Here is an 18,925-nt window from a genome sequence, read left to right on the forward strand (position 1 = left end):
TTTCCTACACACCATTTAAAGAAAGAGATTTCAGATTAGAAAGCTTAAGTTTCCAGACGTTGAGAAATTTTAAATTTTAAGTCTTTATTATGCCCGTTATGGAGGTAGATAAATAGAACGAATCAATTGAATCACGAAACAAGCAGAAATGGAACTAAAAGGCATAAATCTTTAAAAAATTTCCTTACTCCAATCAGTAAAACAAGATACTTCCTCTATTCAGGAATACTAGAAATCATTCTGATGCTGTAGTTTTGGAAAGATGTTGGTATGCTATGTGAATACACTCTTGGAGTGAAGTTCTTTAGAGAATATCCTGGCTAAAAAAATTCGTATCCAAGAAAGTGTGTCATTGTTGATAAAATTTTTATCGTGCTGCTAAGGCGAAAATAAAACATGTTCTGATGAACATAATGATGTAAATTTTGTGGGGTTTCCTGTAAGTAGATATTAGAATGTAAATAAAATTAGACAAAGCCTTGATCTTCTTTCCCACACAACCTGTTGCTTGAACATGCATCAGATTAGCATTATTTTTCTATGGGCTTGGAGGGTTTAGACGAGGAATAATAGTGCTACCATGATTGCATTACTCAGGTCATTGATTTGGGCTCAGTTGACACAATATGCCTATACATTCGGGTCTGTTGTTTTAGAAGATGACATCACTGACAGTGTTTTTATCCATATAAAGTAGTGTGACTGAAGAAAATAATCCATGCATATTCAATGGTCCTTTCTACACAAAAGTGAAGCTGCCTGTTTGCTGGTTATCTTGCAGCCTGCTTTATATTTTTTGTAAAAACCAAAAAGCAAAATCTCACATTATCTCTGATTGCTGCATTGCAGGTGTCCTGCATTTATTGACATTTGTCTACAAAGCACAGACAAGCTGCATTGTTTGTGTCTTTATTTCATTATAAATATTGAATCTCTTTTCTCTTCACTCCCGGACTTAAGATTTACAGGGCTATAAGGAACTTTGACATAAAGGCCTTTAGCCTTGACCCAGAGTAAGAGAGGCCTATGATGTCCATTTGTATATGAGTACAGAAGACAGTAAGTTCTCTTGAAAATAGGATATATGGTTCCCAGAGATCTTTCCACAGTGAAGGGACGTTAGCAAATTGGGCAGTCCTTCCTGTGAAAGGTGGAGTCTGGTTGGTAATGGCTAATCTCTCAAAAGTCACCAGTTGCGTTAAACCTTTCTGTTAGGTGAGAATGTCTTGGACACTACTGCAGGTAGTAATAGGTTGTGACTCATTTATTCTTCCCTTCCACCTGCAGAGGGCAGTAGAGAGTAGGCACTAAGGTATTCCTTGCTGTATTTTATTTTTTGACCTAATCTCTTTCCACAAAGAATTCAAGAAGGCAAGACATACATGCAATAAAACAGTAAAATGTGAATAAGCATAAAGCACTAGGAGTAAAGAAAATAGAATTTTATCAGTAAGTCCCAGTGGGAGAAATTGGAAACAAATAGATAAACAATGGTTCTTGCCTGGATTGCTGAGATGGTAAGAGTATGCAGCAGTCTTCACAGATATATCACTTTTGGTTACAAAACAGTTATCCCCGGGGCGCCTGGGTGGCTCAGTCATCTGCCTTTGGCTCAGGTCATGATCCCAGGATCCTGGGATCGAGCCCCGCATCTGGCTCCCTGTTCAGTGAGAAGCCTGCTTCTCCCTCTCTCACCCCCGCTGCTTGTGTTCCCTCTCTCCCTGTCTCTCTGTCAAATAAATAAATAACTAAAATCTTAAAACAAAACAAAACCAAAACTCCTTAAAAAAAACCCAAAAAACAAACAGTTGCATCCATTGTCAATCAATCAAGAAGAGTCTGTAAAGTAACCAGGAGCATTTATTTTGGGGACTTAGGGATTACAGTCCTGTACCCACAATCCTGGACTGAAATTGAAAGTGTGTTCAGAATTGAAAGCGCAAAGTGCAGACATATAAAGATAAAGCCCAGGAAGTTATATGACTTTCTTCGATTGAATCGTGATTGGTGCTGACAGAGTTAAAATGACTAATAAACAATGAGCTATTTAGCTGAGAGAGATTACATTATCTCTATTTCAGTCCAAAGTAGAAGGATGTGTTCTGGAAGGTGGTGGGGGTGCAACTGAGGAAAAATCAAAAGTCCAGGGTGTTCCAAAAATTGAAACAGAGGTCCATATGACTTCTTCCATACTCCCCTGATCCTATTTTCGAATGACTCTCTTAGCAATGTTTACTTCACTTTGGAATATTTTTTCATACCATCATATATAATGTTGAGGTGGTGCACATCATACAATTTCCTTCAATTTAAAAGTAAAAGGTGAGAGACAACTGGGTGGCTCGGTTGGTTAAGCATCTACCTTAGGCTCAGATCATGATCCTGGGGTCCTGGGACCAAGCTCTTAAAAAAAAAAGGAAGTAAAAGGTGAAGTGCATCATTAAGTTGGCTCTAGGGGAGGTTGGTGGTTGAACAGGAGCATAAGAGTATGCAAGAAATCACTGTCTGAGCAGGAATAGTTTTTGAACAGTTGTAGTGCTACAGAACGTAGGGCTAGTAGGTTATGCAGGAATGCGTTCTAGGCCCTCTGAGATGGTACAGAGATTGATTTAGAGTTTTGTGGGGTTGTTTTTTTTTTTTATAAGCATATAATATATTTTTATCCCCAGGGGTAAGGTCTGTGAATCGCCAGGTTTACACACTTCACAGCACTCACCTTAGCACATACCCTCCCCAATGTCCATACCCCCACCCACCTCTCCCACCCCTCTCCCTCCAGCAACCCTCAGTTTGTTTTGTGAGATTACGAGTCACTTATGGTTTGTCTCCCTCCCAATCCCATCTTGTTTCATTTATTCTTCTCCTACCCCCTTAACCCCCCATGTTGCATCTCCACTTCTTCATATCAGGGAGATCATATGATAGTTGTCTTTCTCCGATTGACTTATTTCGCTAAGCATGATACCCTCTAGTTCCATCCACGTCGTTGCAAATGGCAAGTTTTGTGGGTTTTTTTTTAAAGATTTTATTTGTTTGACAGAGAGAGAAAGGGAGAGAGTGCAAGCAGAGGGAGTGGCAGGCAGAGGGAGAGGGAGAAGCAGGCTCCCTGCTGAACAGAGAGTTGGATATGGGGCTTGATCAGAGAACCCTGGGATCATGACCTGAGCCAGAGGCAGAGGCTTAACCAACTGAGCCACCTAGGGCCCCAAGATAGATGTTTTAATCTTATAGAGGTTGATAGAAATCTAGGCCCCCCCACTTGAAAGCTCTGAGATTTATTTTTTTTCGGTAGTTAGCGAGGTGATCAGGTTCTGAGAAATTAGTTCACAATAACTATAATGCACACAAATTGGGGTAGAACCAGAATACTAATTTATTCATTTACAATAAGAAATATTGCTGTGACACAGAGTGGAAATCCTCACATAGGGCATGATCAACACCTTTGCCCTTGCGTTCAAGCATGTATACAATGTCATGTTCAGAAGTCTCCTAACTAATTTCTTATGAGAGATAGTCACTCTTCTACCAGAGCATAGGAAACTGAGGTTGGAAAGACCCTTGTGGGATTCTGGCTTTAAGATACTTGGCCACATGCATTAAGACTGTGAGGAAAGAGGAAGCAAGCATACTTAAATAAGAGCCTGAAACAAAACAGTCCACAGGTAAATGCTCCAAACTGCAGGTCTGTATTTTGTCAGGAAGCCTCGTCTTACACAGGCAGAAACTGAAGCCAGGAATGTTAATCCAGTCAAAGCCCCTCTAGGTGGAAATCCGAGGCCTGGGAAAATGACAGTTGCCCATCTAAGAGCTGAGTCTATCTTTTAACATGAATAGTTTGTACAACCAGGTAGAAGATGGGATTTGGAACTTGATATTGATTGTTCTTTTGTTCAATTTGCTTTTTAAAATTATTTTGTTACCGTGCCACTTGCTGGTGGGTTGCCTAGGTAACTTGATACTGCAAGTGCTTTTAACTCTAAGGCAGTGATGGATATCTGGCAGTCTGTAGGTTTTCCCCCTGGTAGGCTAATAAATTACCTTGATCTTTGGGTTATTTTTCAGTCCACAGTGTTGTGATAGCTTAGCAAAGCATTGCATAACCCTTTGAATATTTGTATAGTTGTGTTAGCCATTTTGTCAAGTCAGGCCAGCTGTTGTAAGGGCTTTTTTTTTTTTTTTTTTTAAGATTTATACATTTATTTTAGAGAGGGGGGAGGGGCAGAGAGTGAGGTAGAGGGAAACTCAAGCCAACTCCACACTGAGCAAGGAGCCTGATGCGGCGCTTAATCTCAGGACCTTGAGCTCACCACCTGAGCTAAAACCAAGAGTCGGGTGCTTAACCAACTTTGCCATCCAGGCACCCCCATTTTATACTTTATGTTTTATAATTTGGACACCTGCATCCTTTGTAGGAAAAAAACAAACAAACAAACAAACCAAAACCATGGAAGATTTTGAATGGAGAGAAGAGATTTCTAGATATCCTTTTAAGACAATGCTGGAGCCTCTGGAGATACCTTTGGTCCTAAGGGGCTATTTAGGATTTGTCTTGACTAGGCTGTCTTATAACTCTTTAGAGATAGAAGTTAACTTGTTCAACACAAATTGTAAGCAAATTGTTCCTGTCCATAAAAATGTAAAATTTAATTATTACTCTGTGGATGCGGACTGATTTTGTCCATTTTACATCCCTTTGTAAATTCATTTCAGCATTCCTTTCCCAATCATACATGTGTAGCACCTTGAGTTTTCTCTGTCTTTTGAAAATAAACTTTAAATTTCATAGTAGATTTAGATGTGTAGAAAAGATGCAAAAATAGTATAGAGTTCTTATATACCCCTTACCAATTCCCCCTTTATTCACATCTCAAATTACTATGGTATGTTTGTCACAACTAAGGAAACAGTGCTGGTATGTTAATTAAACTCTATCCTTTTTTCAGATTTCTTTAGTTTTTTCACTAAATCCTTTTTCTGGAATCCATCCAGGATACCACATTACATTTAGTTACATGTTTCCTCAGGCTGTGGCTATTTCTCAGATTTTTCTTGTTTTTGATGACCTTGGCAGTTTTGGAGAACACTGGTCAGCTACATTGTAGGATGTCCCTCCCTCTATGGAAATTTGATATTTCCTCATGACTAGACCAAGGTTATGGGTTTTTGAAGGAGGATCACAGAGGTGAAGTGCCATTCTTATTACATCATATCAAGGGTACATGTTGACATGTCTTCTTTGCTGATGATATTAACCTTGATTAACCGGAATAAAGTTAAACCTTCCTTCCCCTTCCATAATATACTCTTTGGAAACAAATTCCTTAATACAGCCCATACTCAAGGGGTGTCACTATACACATTTTTGAGTGGGGGGTATCAGCATAAATTATTTGAAATGAGCCCTCTTTTGAGCCTTACTGTTTTTTTCCTTATTGAGTTAAATATTAATGAAGTAAAAATCTTTCACACATGTTGATTTTATATTCGTATGAGAGTTTGCAAGTTTATTCTTTTAAAACTTATCCTCTCATATTCCCCTCCCAAAAAATGTTGTGGAAATTATCTTTTATATAGTTCTTTGACATCCATGAGTAAATGCCATACACATTATTTTGAAGAGAAGATACAGAATATTACTTATAGTCAAAGAAAAAAACAAGCTTTTTTAAATTAAAAATATACTTTTTTTTTTTTTAAATAACACTAACTGTCAGTCAGAGTCCCATCAGGAATTGAATACATTCTAAATAGGATAACCTGGGAAATTATTTACAAAGGGACTATTTGCAAAGGTGTAGGTGTAGAGGAACCACAGGGGTACTGTAGTAACCCAGGGCATGGTAGCAGCTGATATGTTTGTTACCGATCCCCCGGCTTGAAGGGAGAAAGGGAGGGAGTCTGGAATTAAGAGGTAGAGACTTAACACAGACCCTTAAGAGAAGGAGTTGACTTTCTTCCAAGAAGCTCAGCCAACTCCAGTTGACCCTTTTGGAGACAGTTAGGAAAATAAATACCTGACCCCATTTTCCATCTTCCATGCATTTCCTGCCAGAGCTCTCCATTGGCAAACCTCTACCAGAAGCTAGGAAGCAGAAGACCTGTTGCTGACCCAGGCTCTGGGGCAGAAGACAGGGTAGAGAATGCTTGAATGTGGATCTGGAAGGAAGCAAAAGGCCCCAAGCTCACTGACTGAGGAAGATGTTTTAAAGGCCACAATGGGGACTCTTTTGTCATCTTTTTGTTGGAAGATGACAGCTAGGGAGACAGAGATAGCTGAGTTAACATTTCTAATGGAGCTCCTTAATTTCTCTAAGAGTTGAGAGAAGTGAAGTTAGACTTCATGAATTATTAGTGTGAGATGAGCCAAGGTCCTTGCATTACAGCTCTTCCCACCTTCACTGCCACCCTGTCCTTTTTTTCCAAGTCATTGGAGGTATGGCTAAGCCCTCAGGGAGGAAATTTTTTTTTAAAGGTTTTTTATTTATTTATTTGACAGGCAGAGATCACAATTAGGCAGAGAGGCAGGCAGAGAGAGAGGAAGGGAAGCAGGCTCCCTGCTGAGCAGAGAGCCCGATGTGGGGCTCGATCCCAGAACCCCGGGATCATGACCTGAGCCGAAGGCAGAGGCTTTAACCCACTGAGCCACCCAGGTGCTCCCAGGGAAGAAATTTTGCTGGGATCCTTGCCTTGCTGAAAATGCCATCTACACAGCCCAACTTGCATGGCAGAAAGAGATGGAGCTGCTGCTTCCAAGGGGTCTTACAGAATTGGATAAGAGGTATGTTATAGGAGACCATTAAAGACCCAAGTCCTGAGAGCTCTTCTGGAATCCTTTGCTCCTTGAGGGAAGGGACTTGGAATCAGATCTGATTTGATATAGAAAAAAATAATGAACCACGTTTACTGTTTCTGAGTGTTGTAACTAAATAAAGTTGATACTGACTCCTACAGGAAGTGAATAATAATAGAAATTTCCACAAAGAATTGTTCATATATACCTAAATCTTCAATTGCATTTGCTTGAGATGGAAGAGGGAAAGCTGGTGTTCTCAGAGACAGCTCCCTGTTTGTCTGTTCCTTTTGACAAGTGAAAGAAATATTATAGATTCTTTGTTTGCTTAAGGAAGAACATTCTAAAAACCTCACAAATAGAATTCTAACTCCAGAATTAATTTATAAGTGCATGTATGTATTTATCCAATTGTTTATAAGCATTTATCTATCATGTAAGATACCAAGTTAGGTGCTGGAAATACAGGAGGAATTAGATGAAGGTTTTACTCTCAGGGAACTTAGAATTTAGTAAAGTGACAAGGAAAATGATGGGGGAGCATTAGAAAAACTGTTTCTCTTTCTACCAGTGTGTTCTTTCCCTCCCAATAGGGAAAAGACACGACTTGGAAGGGAGACCACCTCCTGGAAACCCTGAGTTAAACTAAACTGGGGTGACTGGCCTTAACTGGAAGGAAGATAAGGTCTACCACCCAAACAATTTGGCATAAACTGGATTTTCTGGGCCATATCACAACTAGGCAACTTTTTTCTTAGTCACCAACTGACTCTCTCTTCAGAATACCTCTCCCTATACGGGAATTATGCAAACTTCACTGTCTCCAAAGTACACTCCAGGCTTGACCTCCAACTCAGAAGTTTTCCTGCCTTTAGGCCACAATCCAAAGTCTAATACTCTTTTTTTTTTTTTTAAGATTTTATTTATTTATTTGAGAGAGAGAGAGTTGTACTCAGGGAGGGGGAGGTGAGAGGGGACAGAGAGAGAAGCAGGCTCCCCACTGACCAAGGAGCCCAATGTGGGGGATGCGGGATATGGGGCTCCATCCCAGGATCCTGGGATCATGACCGGAGCTAAAGACAGAGACTTAACTGAGACACCCAGCTGCCCCCCAAAGTCTAATATTCTAAGTACTGTGTTTAGATGCACTCTGCTGGGTGTGAAGTTGATTAAACTAATTCCTATTTACTTGTGAATGAAATGTAACCTTCTTAAAAGGTATATTTGCATTTTAATGGCAGTCCCTTAATGCAAATTAATCTCTAATTAGTAGAATGTGTGAGAGTTACTTTTTTTGTGGGAAGAAGGTAGTGGAATTACTCCTTAATTCTCCATGTTTTAAAGAGTTGCTACTCTCAGAGCCTTTGGCTTCTCACCTCCCAGACACCACTCAGCACGATGCAATTTTGTTTCTCTTCCTGAAGTTAATCATTTTGAAGAGCTTTTCTGGTTAATTTCAATGGACACCATCAACTTTTTTTTTTTTTAAAGATTTTATTTATTTATTTGACAGACAGAGATCACAAGTAGGCAGAGAGGCAGGCAGAGAGAGAGGAGGAAGCAGGCTCCTCTCAGCCGAGCAGAGAGCCCAATGCGGGGCTCGATCCCATTACCCTGGGATCATGACCTGGGCCGAAGGCAGAGGCTTTAACCCACTGAGCCACACAGGCGCCCCGACACCATCAACTTTTGAATCACTTTTATATTTGGGGAAATTGCTACATTATGAGCATCCTTTTCCCTCTCAGGTGGAAATCAGAACTCAGCTCCCTGGGCTGCATGGCAGCTAGGACGCAGGCGTGCTAAATAGATACCTTCACGCAAGATTAAACTTGGAAGCGAGCAATGTGAATAAACAGGCTCTGCATAGGGCTTCCCTGTTCCTTATGGTGGTGTTGGCAGAGCTCTTGGGCACAGGACAGTTCAAGACTTGCTGCAGACGTGGCATTGGTTACAGTAAAACCAAGTTGCTGGTGCTCAAAGCTGAGTGGGAGCAGTAGCAGAAGCTGCTGCTATTTACTGAAGTAGAGAACACCAGTAATCAGATGCCTGGGTGGCTCAGTGGGTTAAGTGGCTGCCTTCAGCTCAGGTCATGATCCCAGGGTCCTGGGATCTAGTCCTCAGTTGGGCTCTCTGCTCAGTGGAGAGCCTGCTTCTCCCTCTGCCTACTACTCCCCCTGTTTGCACTCTCTCTCTATCAAATAAGTAAATAAAATTTTTTAAAAAAATTCAGGCATTTAATGACTGAGTCACCCAGGTGCTCCTAAATAAATAAAATCTTAAAAAAAAAGAAAGAAAAGGAGAACACCAGTGATAGATTCCTGATCTGGGTGGTTCTGTGGTAAAGTTTTGGGCGCTATTCCAGGAATCTTTGTCTTGGATGTTTCTCCAGCCACCCCAGTAATTCCGTGAGCTACTTAATATCCATTAATAAATCAGTTTGTGGTCAAACCAGCAGAATGAAATCTGCTGTTGGCAAATAATTGATACAGGAGTCATCTTCAACTTTCTCCTCTCTTTTGACTTCTCAACCAACAGAATTTACAGGACAAGACTCTGCTTTTCTCCACCCCCACTCTTACTGTCTTAGTTCAGGCCACATCATCTGTTACTTGGATTACTCCAACACTGTCCAGTTCGATCACCCACCCCCAGTTTTGATCTCCTCCTCAGAGCAGCCAGAGTGATCTTCCTAAAATGAAAACTAAATTCTATCACTCTTGGCCTGGAGATCCTGTCATGGCTCCCTAATGCGTGAGGATAAAGCCTTGGATCAAGTCCAGACTCCTTGGCAGGCTTTTAGGATGGAGGTCTAGTTGAATTTTCCTGCTCATCTTGGCCATGCCTGCTTCTCACACCTATACTCCAGTCGTACTCTTTTCTTGCTTGGAACCAGCAGTAATGGATCCCCTGGGATCCTGTTACAAATGCAGACTCTCAGGGTGCGAGGGTGGCTCAGTCAGTTAAGTGTCTGCCATCAGCTCAGGTCATGATCCCAGCGTCCTGGGATGGAGCCCGGCATGGGGCACCTGCTCAGCAGGGAGTCTGCTTCTCCTTCTCCCTTCCTAGCCCCCCACCCCTGCTCATACTTGTGCTTTTCTCTCTCTCTCTCTCTCCCTCTCATGTTTTCTCTCTCAAATAAATAAATAAAATCTAACACACACACACATACACACACACACACACACACCACACACACACACACACACACACACAATCTCAGTCCTACTCCATACTCGGTGAAGCAGGAGCAGCGTTTAACATGATTGTTAGGTGATTTGTGTGCATATTTATCATGGAAAGTGCTGCTTTAGGGCCTCATGCTCTCTTTCCCTCTGGGGCTTTTATACATTCTTTTATACATTCTCCATTGTATGGAGAATACAATACATACTATGGACTGTGTTTCTGTGTTTAAAACTCTGTTCTCCAAGATTTGTCTGGGAAAACCCTGACTGGTGAAAGCTGGGTTGGGGCTTTTTTCCCCCAAACATGGCACTTATTCCTTTGTACAATAATGCCCCTTTAACTCCTTTTTCTTTCCCACGAAACAGGGGTTTTCTGTTCTGGTTGTACTTTAGAGTCTGCCTGAGAACTTAAACAGAAGACAGATTCCTGCGTCCCACCACTAGAGATTTGGGTTTTAATTGATTTGAGTAAGGCCTAGATACTGGTATTTTAAGAAGTGTTCCAGATGATGATAATGGGGAGCCAAATTCAGAACCAGCACACCAAACTTTAAGCTTCTTGGAGACAAGATTGTGTCTTTTCACTGTTGTATTCTTAGAGCACAGTCTCATTGGATAGTTACATAAACTCTACTGGTGAAGAGTTGGTGCCCCTAGTTTCTCAGGGCTACGGATCTGGATTCTGTTGTTCATACCATGCTACACCACAACCCCTCCTACATGTTCACAGCTGGGCAGTCCATTCCTCTCATGAAACCAAGGAGCCATTTCTTGAGGAAAGAACTCGAGCTGGCATTTGAGACATGTCTCTAGTCATCTCTGTATTCTTTTCTTGAGCACATTTGATCCTGACGTAATGAAGCACGTTTATATAATTGGATGCTAATAGGCACATTGTTTTGAAAGACTGTCTCCAAACATGAGTTTCAATAGCAAAACCACTAAATGGGTCCTGAGACCTTATAATAGTGAGGAGGTTGGTGTGATCAATACAGTTATAACAGACAGGTTTTCTCAAAGTTAACCATAGTTTTATGGGAAGTTAAAAAATACACTCTGGGAGAATTTTCTTAAGTTTCCATCCCATTTTCTTAAAATTCAAAGCGACAAGTTTAAAAAAAAAAACTCTCTTAATAATATATGGATGCAGTGTTTTATATTTTAGAGGTAAATTCATTTCCACAATCTCAATAAAGAATGTCCCCATATTATAGATGAGGAAGCTAAGGCCTAGAAAATTTGGATAACGCCTCATATAAAACACCAAATTAGGGGCACCTGGGTGGCTCAGTGAGTTAAAGCCTCTGCCTTCGGCTCAGGTCATGATCCCAGGGTCCTGGGATCAAGCCCCGCATTGGGCTCTCTGCTCAGCAGGGAGCCTGCTACCCTTCCTCTCTCTCTCTGCCTGCCTCTCTGCCTACTTGTGATCTGTCTGTCAAATAAATAAAAATCTTAAAAAAAAAAAAAAAAAAGAAAGAAAAGCCAGTTGGAATATTTAGGGACTGAGTGTGTGTTTTGGCTTAAATGTCTGCATTCTGTATCAGTTGAACCAGAAGAGCTAGACCTATCTATTGATTAATATCTATTGACTGATATATAGAACTAATGAGCTAAATTATGAAACGTAATTATGTCAGTGATACTATGTGATCCTACATAACTTAGATGCTACAAGGTATTGCAAGAACTTGAACCAAAACTTGAAACCAGGGAAGATAAATTAGTATTGTTATGGCTATTCTAAAATTAAATACATTATGACATTACCCAGGTAGATTCTTTTTTTTCCTTTTTTTAATTTAAAAAAATTTTTAAATTAACATATAATGTATTATTTGTTTCAGAGGTACAGATCTGTGAACCCAGGTAGATTTTTGAACATTTGTAATTATCTTAGTCACATATTTCTGAGACAGTTCAATCTATAGGTTTTCAAGAGAGACATTTAAGATATCTTTACATTAAAAACATTATAGTATAAATTCTTTGTACTTTAACATAGATAGGAAAAAATCAGTGTTTTGTCATCCCCATGTTAAATTTTGTCCAAAGCAATTAAATCATTTAGGTGCTATGTAAATAAAAAGGGATCTTGGTCCAAATGTCTATTTGCTAGAAGATTTTGTGACAGAAAAGTCAGATCAGTAGACACTATTGCTATTTAGAAATTGATATTCCTGTAGCCTCAAAAGTCAGAGGTTGAGAATCACATTTGCACCATTTCACACCAACTGGGATGGCTATAATTGAAAAAAAAAAAGGAAAATAATGAGTGTGGGTAAGGGTGTGGGGAAAGTGGAAATTGAACATGCTGATGGGAATGTAACATAGTACAACTGCTGTGGAAAAGTGTGGCTGGTTCCTCAAAAATTCAGACATAAAATTGCCATATGACTCAGTAATTCAAAATAATTCAAAATAATTGAAAACAAGGACTCAAACACATGCTTGTGTATCAGGGTTCACAGTAGCATTATTCACAATAGCGGAAGGTAGAAACAACCCAAATATCCCTTAACAGAAGAATGGACAAACAAAACACACTGTGGAATAAACATACAATGGACTATTATTTAACCCTAAAGAATAAAGTTCTGGTATGGGTTACAACATGGCTGAACCTTGAAAACATCATGTTAAGTGAAGTAGGCCAGACATAAAATAAGAAATGTATGCATCCACTTACATGGAATATCTAGAATAGCAAATTCAGAGACTGAAAGTAGATTGGAAGTTATGAGGGGTTGTGGGGAGGGAGATATGAGGAGTTATTAGTTAATCGCTGCAATGAACTAATCTCTTTAGGGTAATAAAAAGTTTTAGAAATGATAGTGCCTGCAAAACACTGTGAATGTAGTTAATGCCACTGAAATGTACATTTTACAATGGTGAAAATGGCAAATTTTATGTTATATATATTTTACCACAATAAAAACAGAGTAAGAATAATTATATTTGCAACATTACCCATTGCTTGCTTTCTTACAGCCCTTTTCATAGTCATGGATCTAGCCATGGTACAGCCTAGATGTCTCTCTAATACAGGGATTATATTCTATAAAAACAGAGGGTATATCTCTGATGGTGTAATTGATTACGGGTCCATTGTTTCCTCTGGGATCCAAAATTTAAACGTAGGCTTCTGAATTTAGGTTTTGTGTCCTTTCTGCCAAAAATTCCTCACTGAATGTTGACTCAAACAGAGCAAGAAGGGACTTCTTGAAAACATTTTTGAAGTTCTCCCCAGTAAATAGATAGAGTGTAGGAGAAAAGAGAGCATTGAAAGAAATGGTTATCACTGTAAGTAGCTGAGTCACCTGTAAAAGTACTGATTGATGCTCAGTGAGAAGTAAGCCCTGGTGTACATGGTAGGGCATCCAGCACACAAAGAAAGAGAGAATGGCAGTCACCATGACTTTGAACGGCTTATTAGATTTAAACAGGCTCCTCTCTTTCATCTTGTTGGCTACTCTTTTGTAACAAACCGTGATGATAAAGAAAGGCAGAAGGAAGCCCAGCAAGAAGCGGCTGATGAAACAGGCTACATGAATCCTTTTCCCTAATGTCTGCATCTTATTGCTTTCCCAGTTAGGAGATGCAGCGTAGTTATTTTGGCAGGTCACTCTTCCTTTATGGTCATACTTTGTCTCTCTGAAAACCAAATAGGGCATGGCGAGGGCAGTGGCGGACAGCCAGATTCCCAGGACGATGCCGGTAGCCCAGCGTGGGGTTCGGTGAAGCTGTGACCACACTGGGTGAAGAGTGAGAAGGTAACGGTCAATGCTGATGGCTGAGAGGAAGAAAATAGAGGCCAACATCCCTGCCGACAAAGTGGCATTGAAGACCTTGCACATGGCAGTTCCAAAGCTCCAGTGATTGTCCTGAAGGTAGGTGGTGGCTATAAATGGTAGAATCAATGTTGAAATAAAATAGGAGAGAATGAGATGAAAAAATAAGAGCGTATTGACAGTCTTTTTCATCTTGAATTTTAGCACCCACAGGTAGAGACCATTGGTGATGGTACCAATTATAACTGACGTGCACAGCAGAAAGGCAATGATCACATTCGAGGCAGGAACTGGAAAGTGAGTGCTGTTTCTTACTAAAGTAGAGACACTGAGCAAATCAGTCAAGTTGACCAGATCCATAATTACCTATATAGAGAGAAAAACAGAAAACGACCACGAAAAAGAAGCAAAAAAAAAAAAAAAAGGTTAAATATAGAAATATAAACAGTAATCTTTGCATAGTAAGGGTCAAAATGACACAATTTTTAAAAAGGCAAACATTGGGGGCCCTGGCTTAGTTGGTGGAACATGTGAATTTTGAATTCAGGATCTTGAGTTCAAGACCCACATTGGGTGTGGAGCCTCCTTAAAAAAAAATTATAAAATGGCAAACATAATATTTCCACAATAATACAAATCAGATATTTTCCTGAGCTTTATATTTTTATTTTGTATGAAGAATTAAGATCAGATTAATTTGAACATCCAAAATGGAAACATTACAGATGAAATTAATGTGAAAGAGAAATAAAGTTTGGGATATTTGGACTTGAAGTAATGAGCTCAGGTAGCCAAACATCTTCTATTTAGAAATGAACCAAGTCTGACCCTCCTTCATAGTCATAACTTCTTGAATAAGGCAATGTAGGATCAGTTTTATCTGACTAAGTTTTGGTCAGGGCAAATGTTGCTAATGAAATTGAGTAACAAAATTAACAACTGCTCCAAATCAGTAATCATTCAGAGCTATAATTAGTTTTCTCCCATAAGTTAATTATTATATGTAGTAAATGCTAGTATTTTAATAGTCAGCATGTGATAAGAACCAATATTCATTTGGGAGCCCTGGGCTAGAGCACCATAAGAGGGTGACATGTTGGGGCGCCTGGGTGGCTCGGTCAGTTAAGGATCTGACTCTTGATTTCGGCTCAGGTCATGATCTCAGGGTCCTGAGATCAAGCCCCACCTCGGGCTCTACTCTGGGAGTGGAGAGGCTGCTTAAGATTCTCTCTCTCCCTCTGCCCCGTCCCCCCAAAAAAGATTGTAAAGTGCCTTGAAAATCATCAATGAAAGAGGAGCATGTGCTGTTGAGTATAGTGGTAGTTCTTACTTGGGGAAGGAAGAGAGGGAGAGAGGTCAAGGAATTGATATTTATCTAATACTTCTTATATGCCAAGAGCTTTATAAAAGAGTCATTTCTTTTTTTCCTCATAAAGACAAATACTTAAACAGAAGAGAAAGTGAGGCTTACAGGGGTTAAATTTCTTATTTATCAAAATTTCCCACTGTCCCTCCATTTTTGTGGCAGGTGGGGAACCCCACCAGTGTTTTATGTGACTTCTTTGAAAACTAGTAATTCATGTGTAGTGTTTTGATAATGCTCCATGAATCAGAGTATTTGATGATCCAAGCTAGCCCATTTCTTGGAAAGTGATTCCTATAGTATTGAAAATATGAACCTGAGAATGTTTTGGAAAATAGCTATTATATATAGCAGTCATATCAACAAATTGGTTTTTGATAAATTGGATAAATTGCTTTAATGGAAATTGCTAATTTTTTTTCACTAAGCAAAAACATCTTAATATATGGAGAGAAGAAATAAAAGAATTGCTATTAAAACCACAATTATTTTAAGTTAATTCTGCCTTCTAAGGAAGTTGCAAAATTTTTCTCTAAAGTAGAGAAATGGTCCTCTTGGGGCGCCTGGGTAGCACAGTGGGTTAAAGCCTCTGCCTTTGGCTCAGGTCCTGATCCCGGGATCCTAGGATGAAGCCCCGCGCATCCATCCATCGGGCTCTCTGCTCAGCAGGGAGCCTGCTTCCTCCTCTCTCTCTGCCTGCTTCTCTGACTACTTGTGATCTCTGTCTGTAAAATGAGTGAATAAAATCTTTAAAAAAAAGAAAAAAGAAAAAGGGTCCTCTTTAGGGAAATACCTTAGTAGTCTGCTTTGAATAAAAAGCGAAGTCTTAGCACATGGAATGGGTGGCAATGGTGAGTGGAAGAGTGGGAACCTGCGAAAGAGGTTGTGTGAAGGCCCTGGGGCCATGAGTAGAGGGAGGAGGGATTTGGTCTTCAGAGAGTGAGGTACAGGAAAAACACTGCGGGAGGTTAGAAGGTTTGAGGAGGAGAAGAATTCAGTGAAGCAGAAATGGCACAGAGGATTTAAAATGAGGAATTGTTTAATATTCAATTTTAATCCATTTGCTATGCTTTGACATGGTGTAATGTCCCTTCTCTTTAATCACAACTGTCTTGTATTGGTGGTTGCCTTGGGGAATCAAAGGAAAAGAGCTTGTGTTCCTGATTTGGGATGCAGTGGGATGGAGAGAACAGACCAGCAGCAGGAGGTGAGATGTGAATGAGATGATGAATATGGTGGAAACCGGAGAGACATTGGAATATGAATAGAGAAGGAGAAACAAAATCACATGGAGAATTTCTGATGCTGTGTGTGGATAGCCTTTGTGTGTCTGTCTGTGCATGTGTGTCTGTGTCTGTGTGATGTGTCTTTGGTTTGTCTCTATTTATGGTGTATTTGTCTGCATGTATGTGGATATATACTCTTGTGTGTGTCTCTGTGGTGTGTGTTTGAATCCGTGGGGTGTGCATGGAGGGGGATGTGTGTGTGTGTGTGTATCTGTGTGTGGCCTCTGTGTGTATGGTGTACGATGCCTGTAGTCTGTGTGTATTTATCTGTGTAGTGTGTGTTTATGTGGTGTTTGTAGGTCTGCAGTGTGTGTGTGTGTGTGTGTGTGTGTGTGCGTGCGCGCGCACATGTGGTCTTTTGGTGTATGTGCGTATAAAACACTGGATACCTGAATTACAGGGAAGGGCTTTGTTTTGTTTTGCTTTGTTTTTAAACAGTTGTGTGGCTGAGCTATAGAAAGGCATCTGAAAGTAATGTGGGGCTTGAACAAAAGCAACATGGGTAGTGGTTCTGAATAGAATATAAAGTTTCCTAGGAGCTTTGATTAATTGCACAATAACCAGGAAATTTCTTCATTCTTAAAGAGCTTTTAACATGGCCTTAAAGTGCTAGAGTATAAATTAGTGGAGCAGAACCTGGGCTCTAGAGTCCCATAGACCTGGGTTTCCATTCTCTCTCTACCACTTACCAGTTCTGTGGACTCTTAACTCTGAGCCCCTTTCACTTTCTAAAACCCAATGAGTGTTTATGAGGATGGAATGACACAGTGTATATGAAACACTTAGCTTGGTTCATGGCACACATTAAACACTCAATAACTTTTTACCTATTATTTTGCTCAACTTGTTATTTGAAGGCTAGCAAGTACTTCATTTTGCCTTTTAATACTGCAGGCCACCTGGCCACTGCAGTCCTTTCCTCTTCAAAATCTCCCTACTGAATCTCAGAGGACCAGCAGTAACTTCTGAAAAAAATCTAAATGTTCATCTATTGGGGCAGAAGTTCTCAGATATGGAGTTATTTTGAGGCCTTGCTACAGTGATACCTTTGGCACAGAGTCTTTCAGGTAGACCCCTCCCCCACTCCTTGGGAACACTGTGCTCCTGTGGGGTAGGCAGAAGAACCTTGGGCAGCTGATGTGTGTTAATTTAGAAATTTCATTGTAATGTAATAGTATAGTGGTATGTTCTTTTCTTCCTTTTTTTTTTTTGTTTTTTAAAATATTTTATTTACTTACTTGACAGTGAGGGAGCACAAGCAGGGAGAGAGGCAGGCAGAGGGAGAGGGAGAAGCAGACTCCCCACTGAGCAAGGAGCCCAATGCAGGACTCGATCCCACAACCATGGGATCATGACCTGAGCCGAAGGTAGATGCTGGACTGCCCGAGCCACCCAGACGCCCCTGTTCTTTCCCAGCTTTTCTACTACAGCTCTAAAAACTTTCCCAAGAATTAAACAAATTCAATGAATGTTCTCCCAAACAGTGTGTTCGTCATTAGCAATGACCTATCCCATTTAATGCAACAGCATTTAATTAAAAAAACAAAGCACTGGCCTTCCCCCAAATGATACTTTTCCTTTATAATGCTCAAATCTGAAGATTTCTGATACATATTGGAGGTCGCAGGGTCTGTAGGCCCTGCATCTGGATTTCCTGTTGAGTTTGTTGCTGTGGTAGGTACAGGCTCCCCCTCACTGCCCACCACAGGGACTAGAAAACTGTGCACTCATTTCCCCGAATTTCTTTGCAGCGAGCGATTCACTTTTTTTTTTTTAATTTTTTTAAGACTTTATTTATTTATTTGACAGATAGAGGTCACAGTAGGCAGAGAGGCAGGCAGAGAGAGAGAGAGGAGGAAGCAGGCTCCCTGCCGAGCAGAGATCCTGATGCGGGGCTCGATCCCAGAACCCTGAGATCATGACCTAGAGCCGAAGGCAGAGGCTTAACCCACTGAGCCACCCAGGTGCCCCGAGCGATTCACTTTTAAGCATCAAGGGTTTCATGTGATTCAGCGAATCATAAGGCAATGCCACCTGTGCAGTTTCTGGGGTTGGAAAGCTGATCTGGAGTAAGCCTAGAGGGTTTATTCAGATGATAGCACGAGGATAAAGCCTGCTGGCCCAGGGAATCTTACCTTGGAGTTATATCTGCATGTCAGGTGGTCTTATGTGGGCCAGAGTGACTCTAGGACAGTAGTCTTCTCTCCAGGGACAGAAACAAAAATCAGTGACACTTTGACTTCATTTCGTCTGCCTTTCTTCTTGCTGATCCTATTCCCCAACGTTGAGCCTACTATTTAAATATTCTGTGAGGTCTTTTGGCTCTTTCCCAGTTCCTTTTTCTGTGAAATGTATCTTAAGAGGGAGGTAGAGAAAGGACTACTTCTTCAAATCATTTCTCCATTTTAAGTAGAGATTTTAAAAATTCCATAAAGAGTCATTCCATGTAAGGTTGATAAGCTTGTTGCAGGTGTTAAGACACTGATGAGAAATGACCTTCTCATATG

The 18,925-nt window shown here is 40.4% G+C and overlaps 1 protein-coding gene across 2 annotated transcripts; it reads right to left on the reverse strand.

Annotated features, from left to right (window-relative positions):
• Window positions 1-11,792: 11,792 nt before the first annotated feature.
• On the reverse strand, window positions 11,793-18,678 carry GPR33 (G protein-coupled receptor 33). Of its 2 annotated transcripts, none has more exons than XM_047737563.1 (2): window positions 18,561-18,678; window positions 11,793-14,137 (listed from the first exon to the last, which is right to left on the reverse strand). In XM_047737563.1, exon 2 carries the CDS (start codon window positions 14,127-14,129, stop codon window positions 13,110-13,112), a length of 1,020 nt encoding a protein of 339 aa, XP_047593519.1. In that variant the 5' UTR covers window positions 14,130-14,137; window positions 18,561-18,678; the 3' UTR covers window positions 11,793-13,109. The 2 variants fall into 2 exon arrangements, with proteins under 2 accessions (XP_047593519.1, XP_047593520.1); XM_047737564.1 differs by having other exon boundaries at window positions 11,793-14,135; window positions 18,554-18,678.
• Window positions 18,679-18,925: the final 247 nt, after the last annotated feature.

Source organism: Lutra lutra, chromosome 7, assembly GCF_902655055.1.
Source record: "Lutra lutra chromosome 7, mLutLut1.2, whole genome shotgun sequence".
In the NCBI taxonomy this organism is placed as follows: domain Eukaryota; kingdom Metazoa; phylum Chordata; class Mammalia; order Carnivora; family Mustelidae; genus Lutra; species Lutra lutra.

What these genes read in the sequence shown, in the direction of transcription:
- GPR33 (XM_047737563.1), bottom strand. Translation starts at nt 14,129, where the DNA reads ATGGATCTGGTCAACTTGACTGATTTGCTCAGTGTCTCTACTTTAGTA.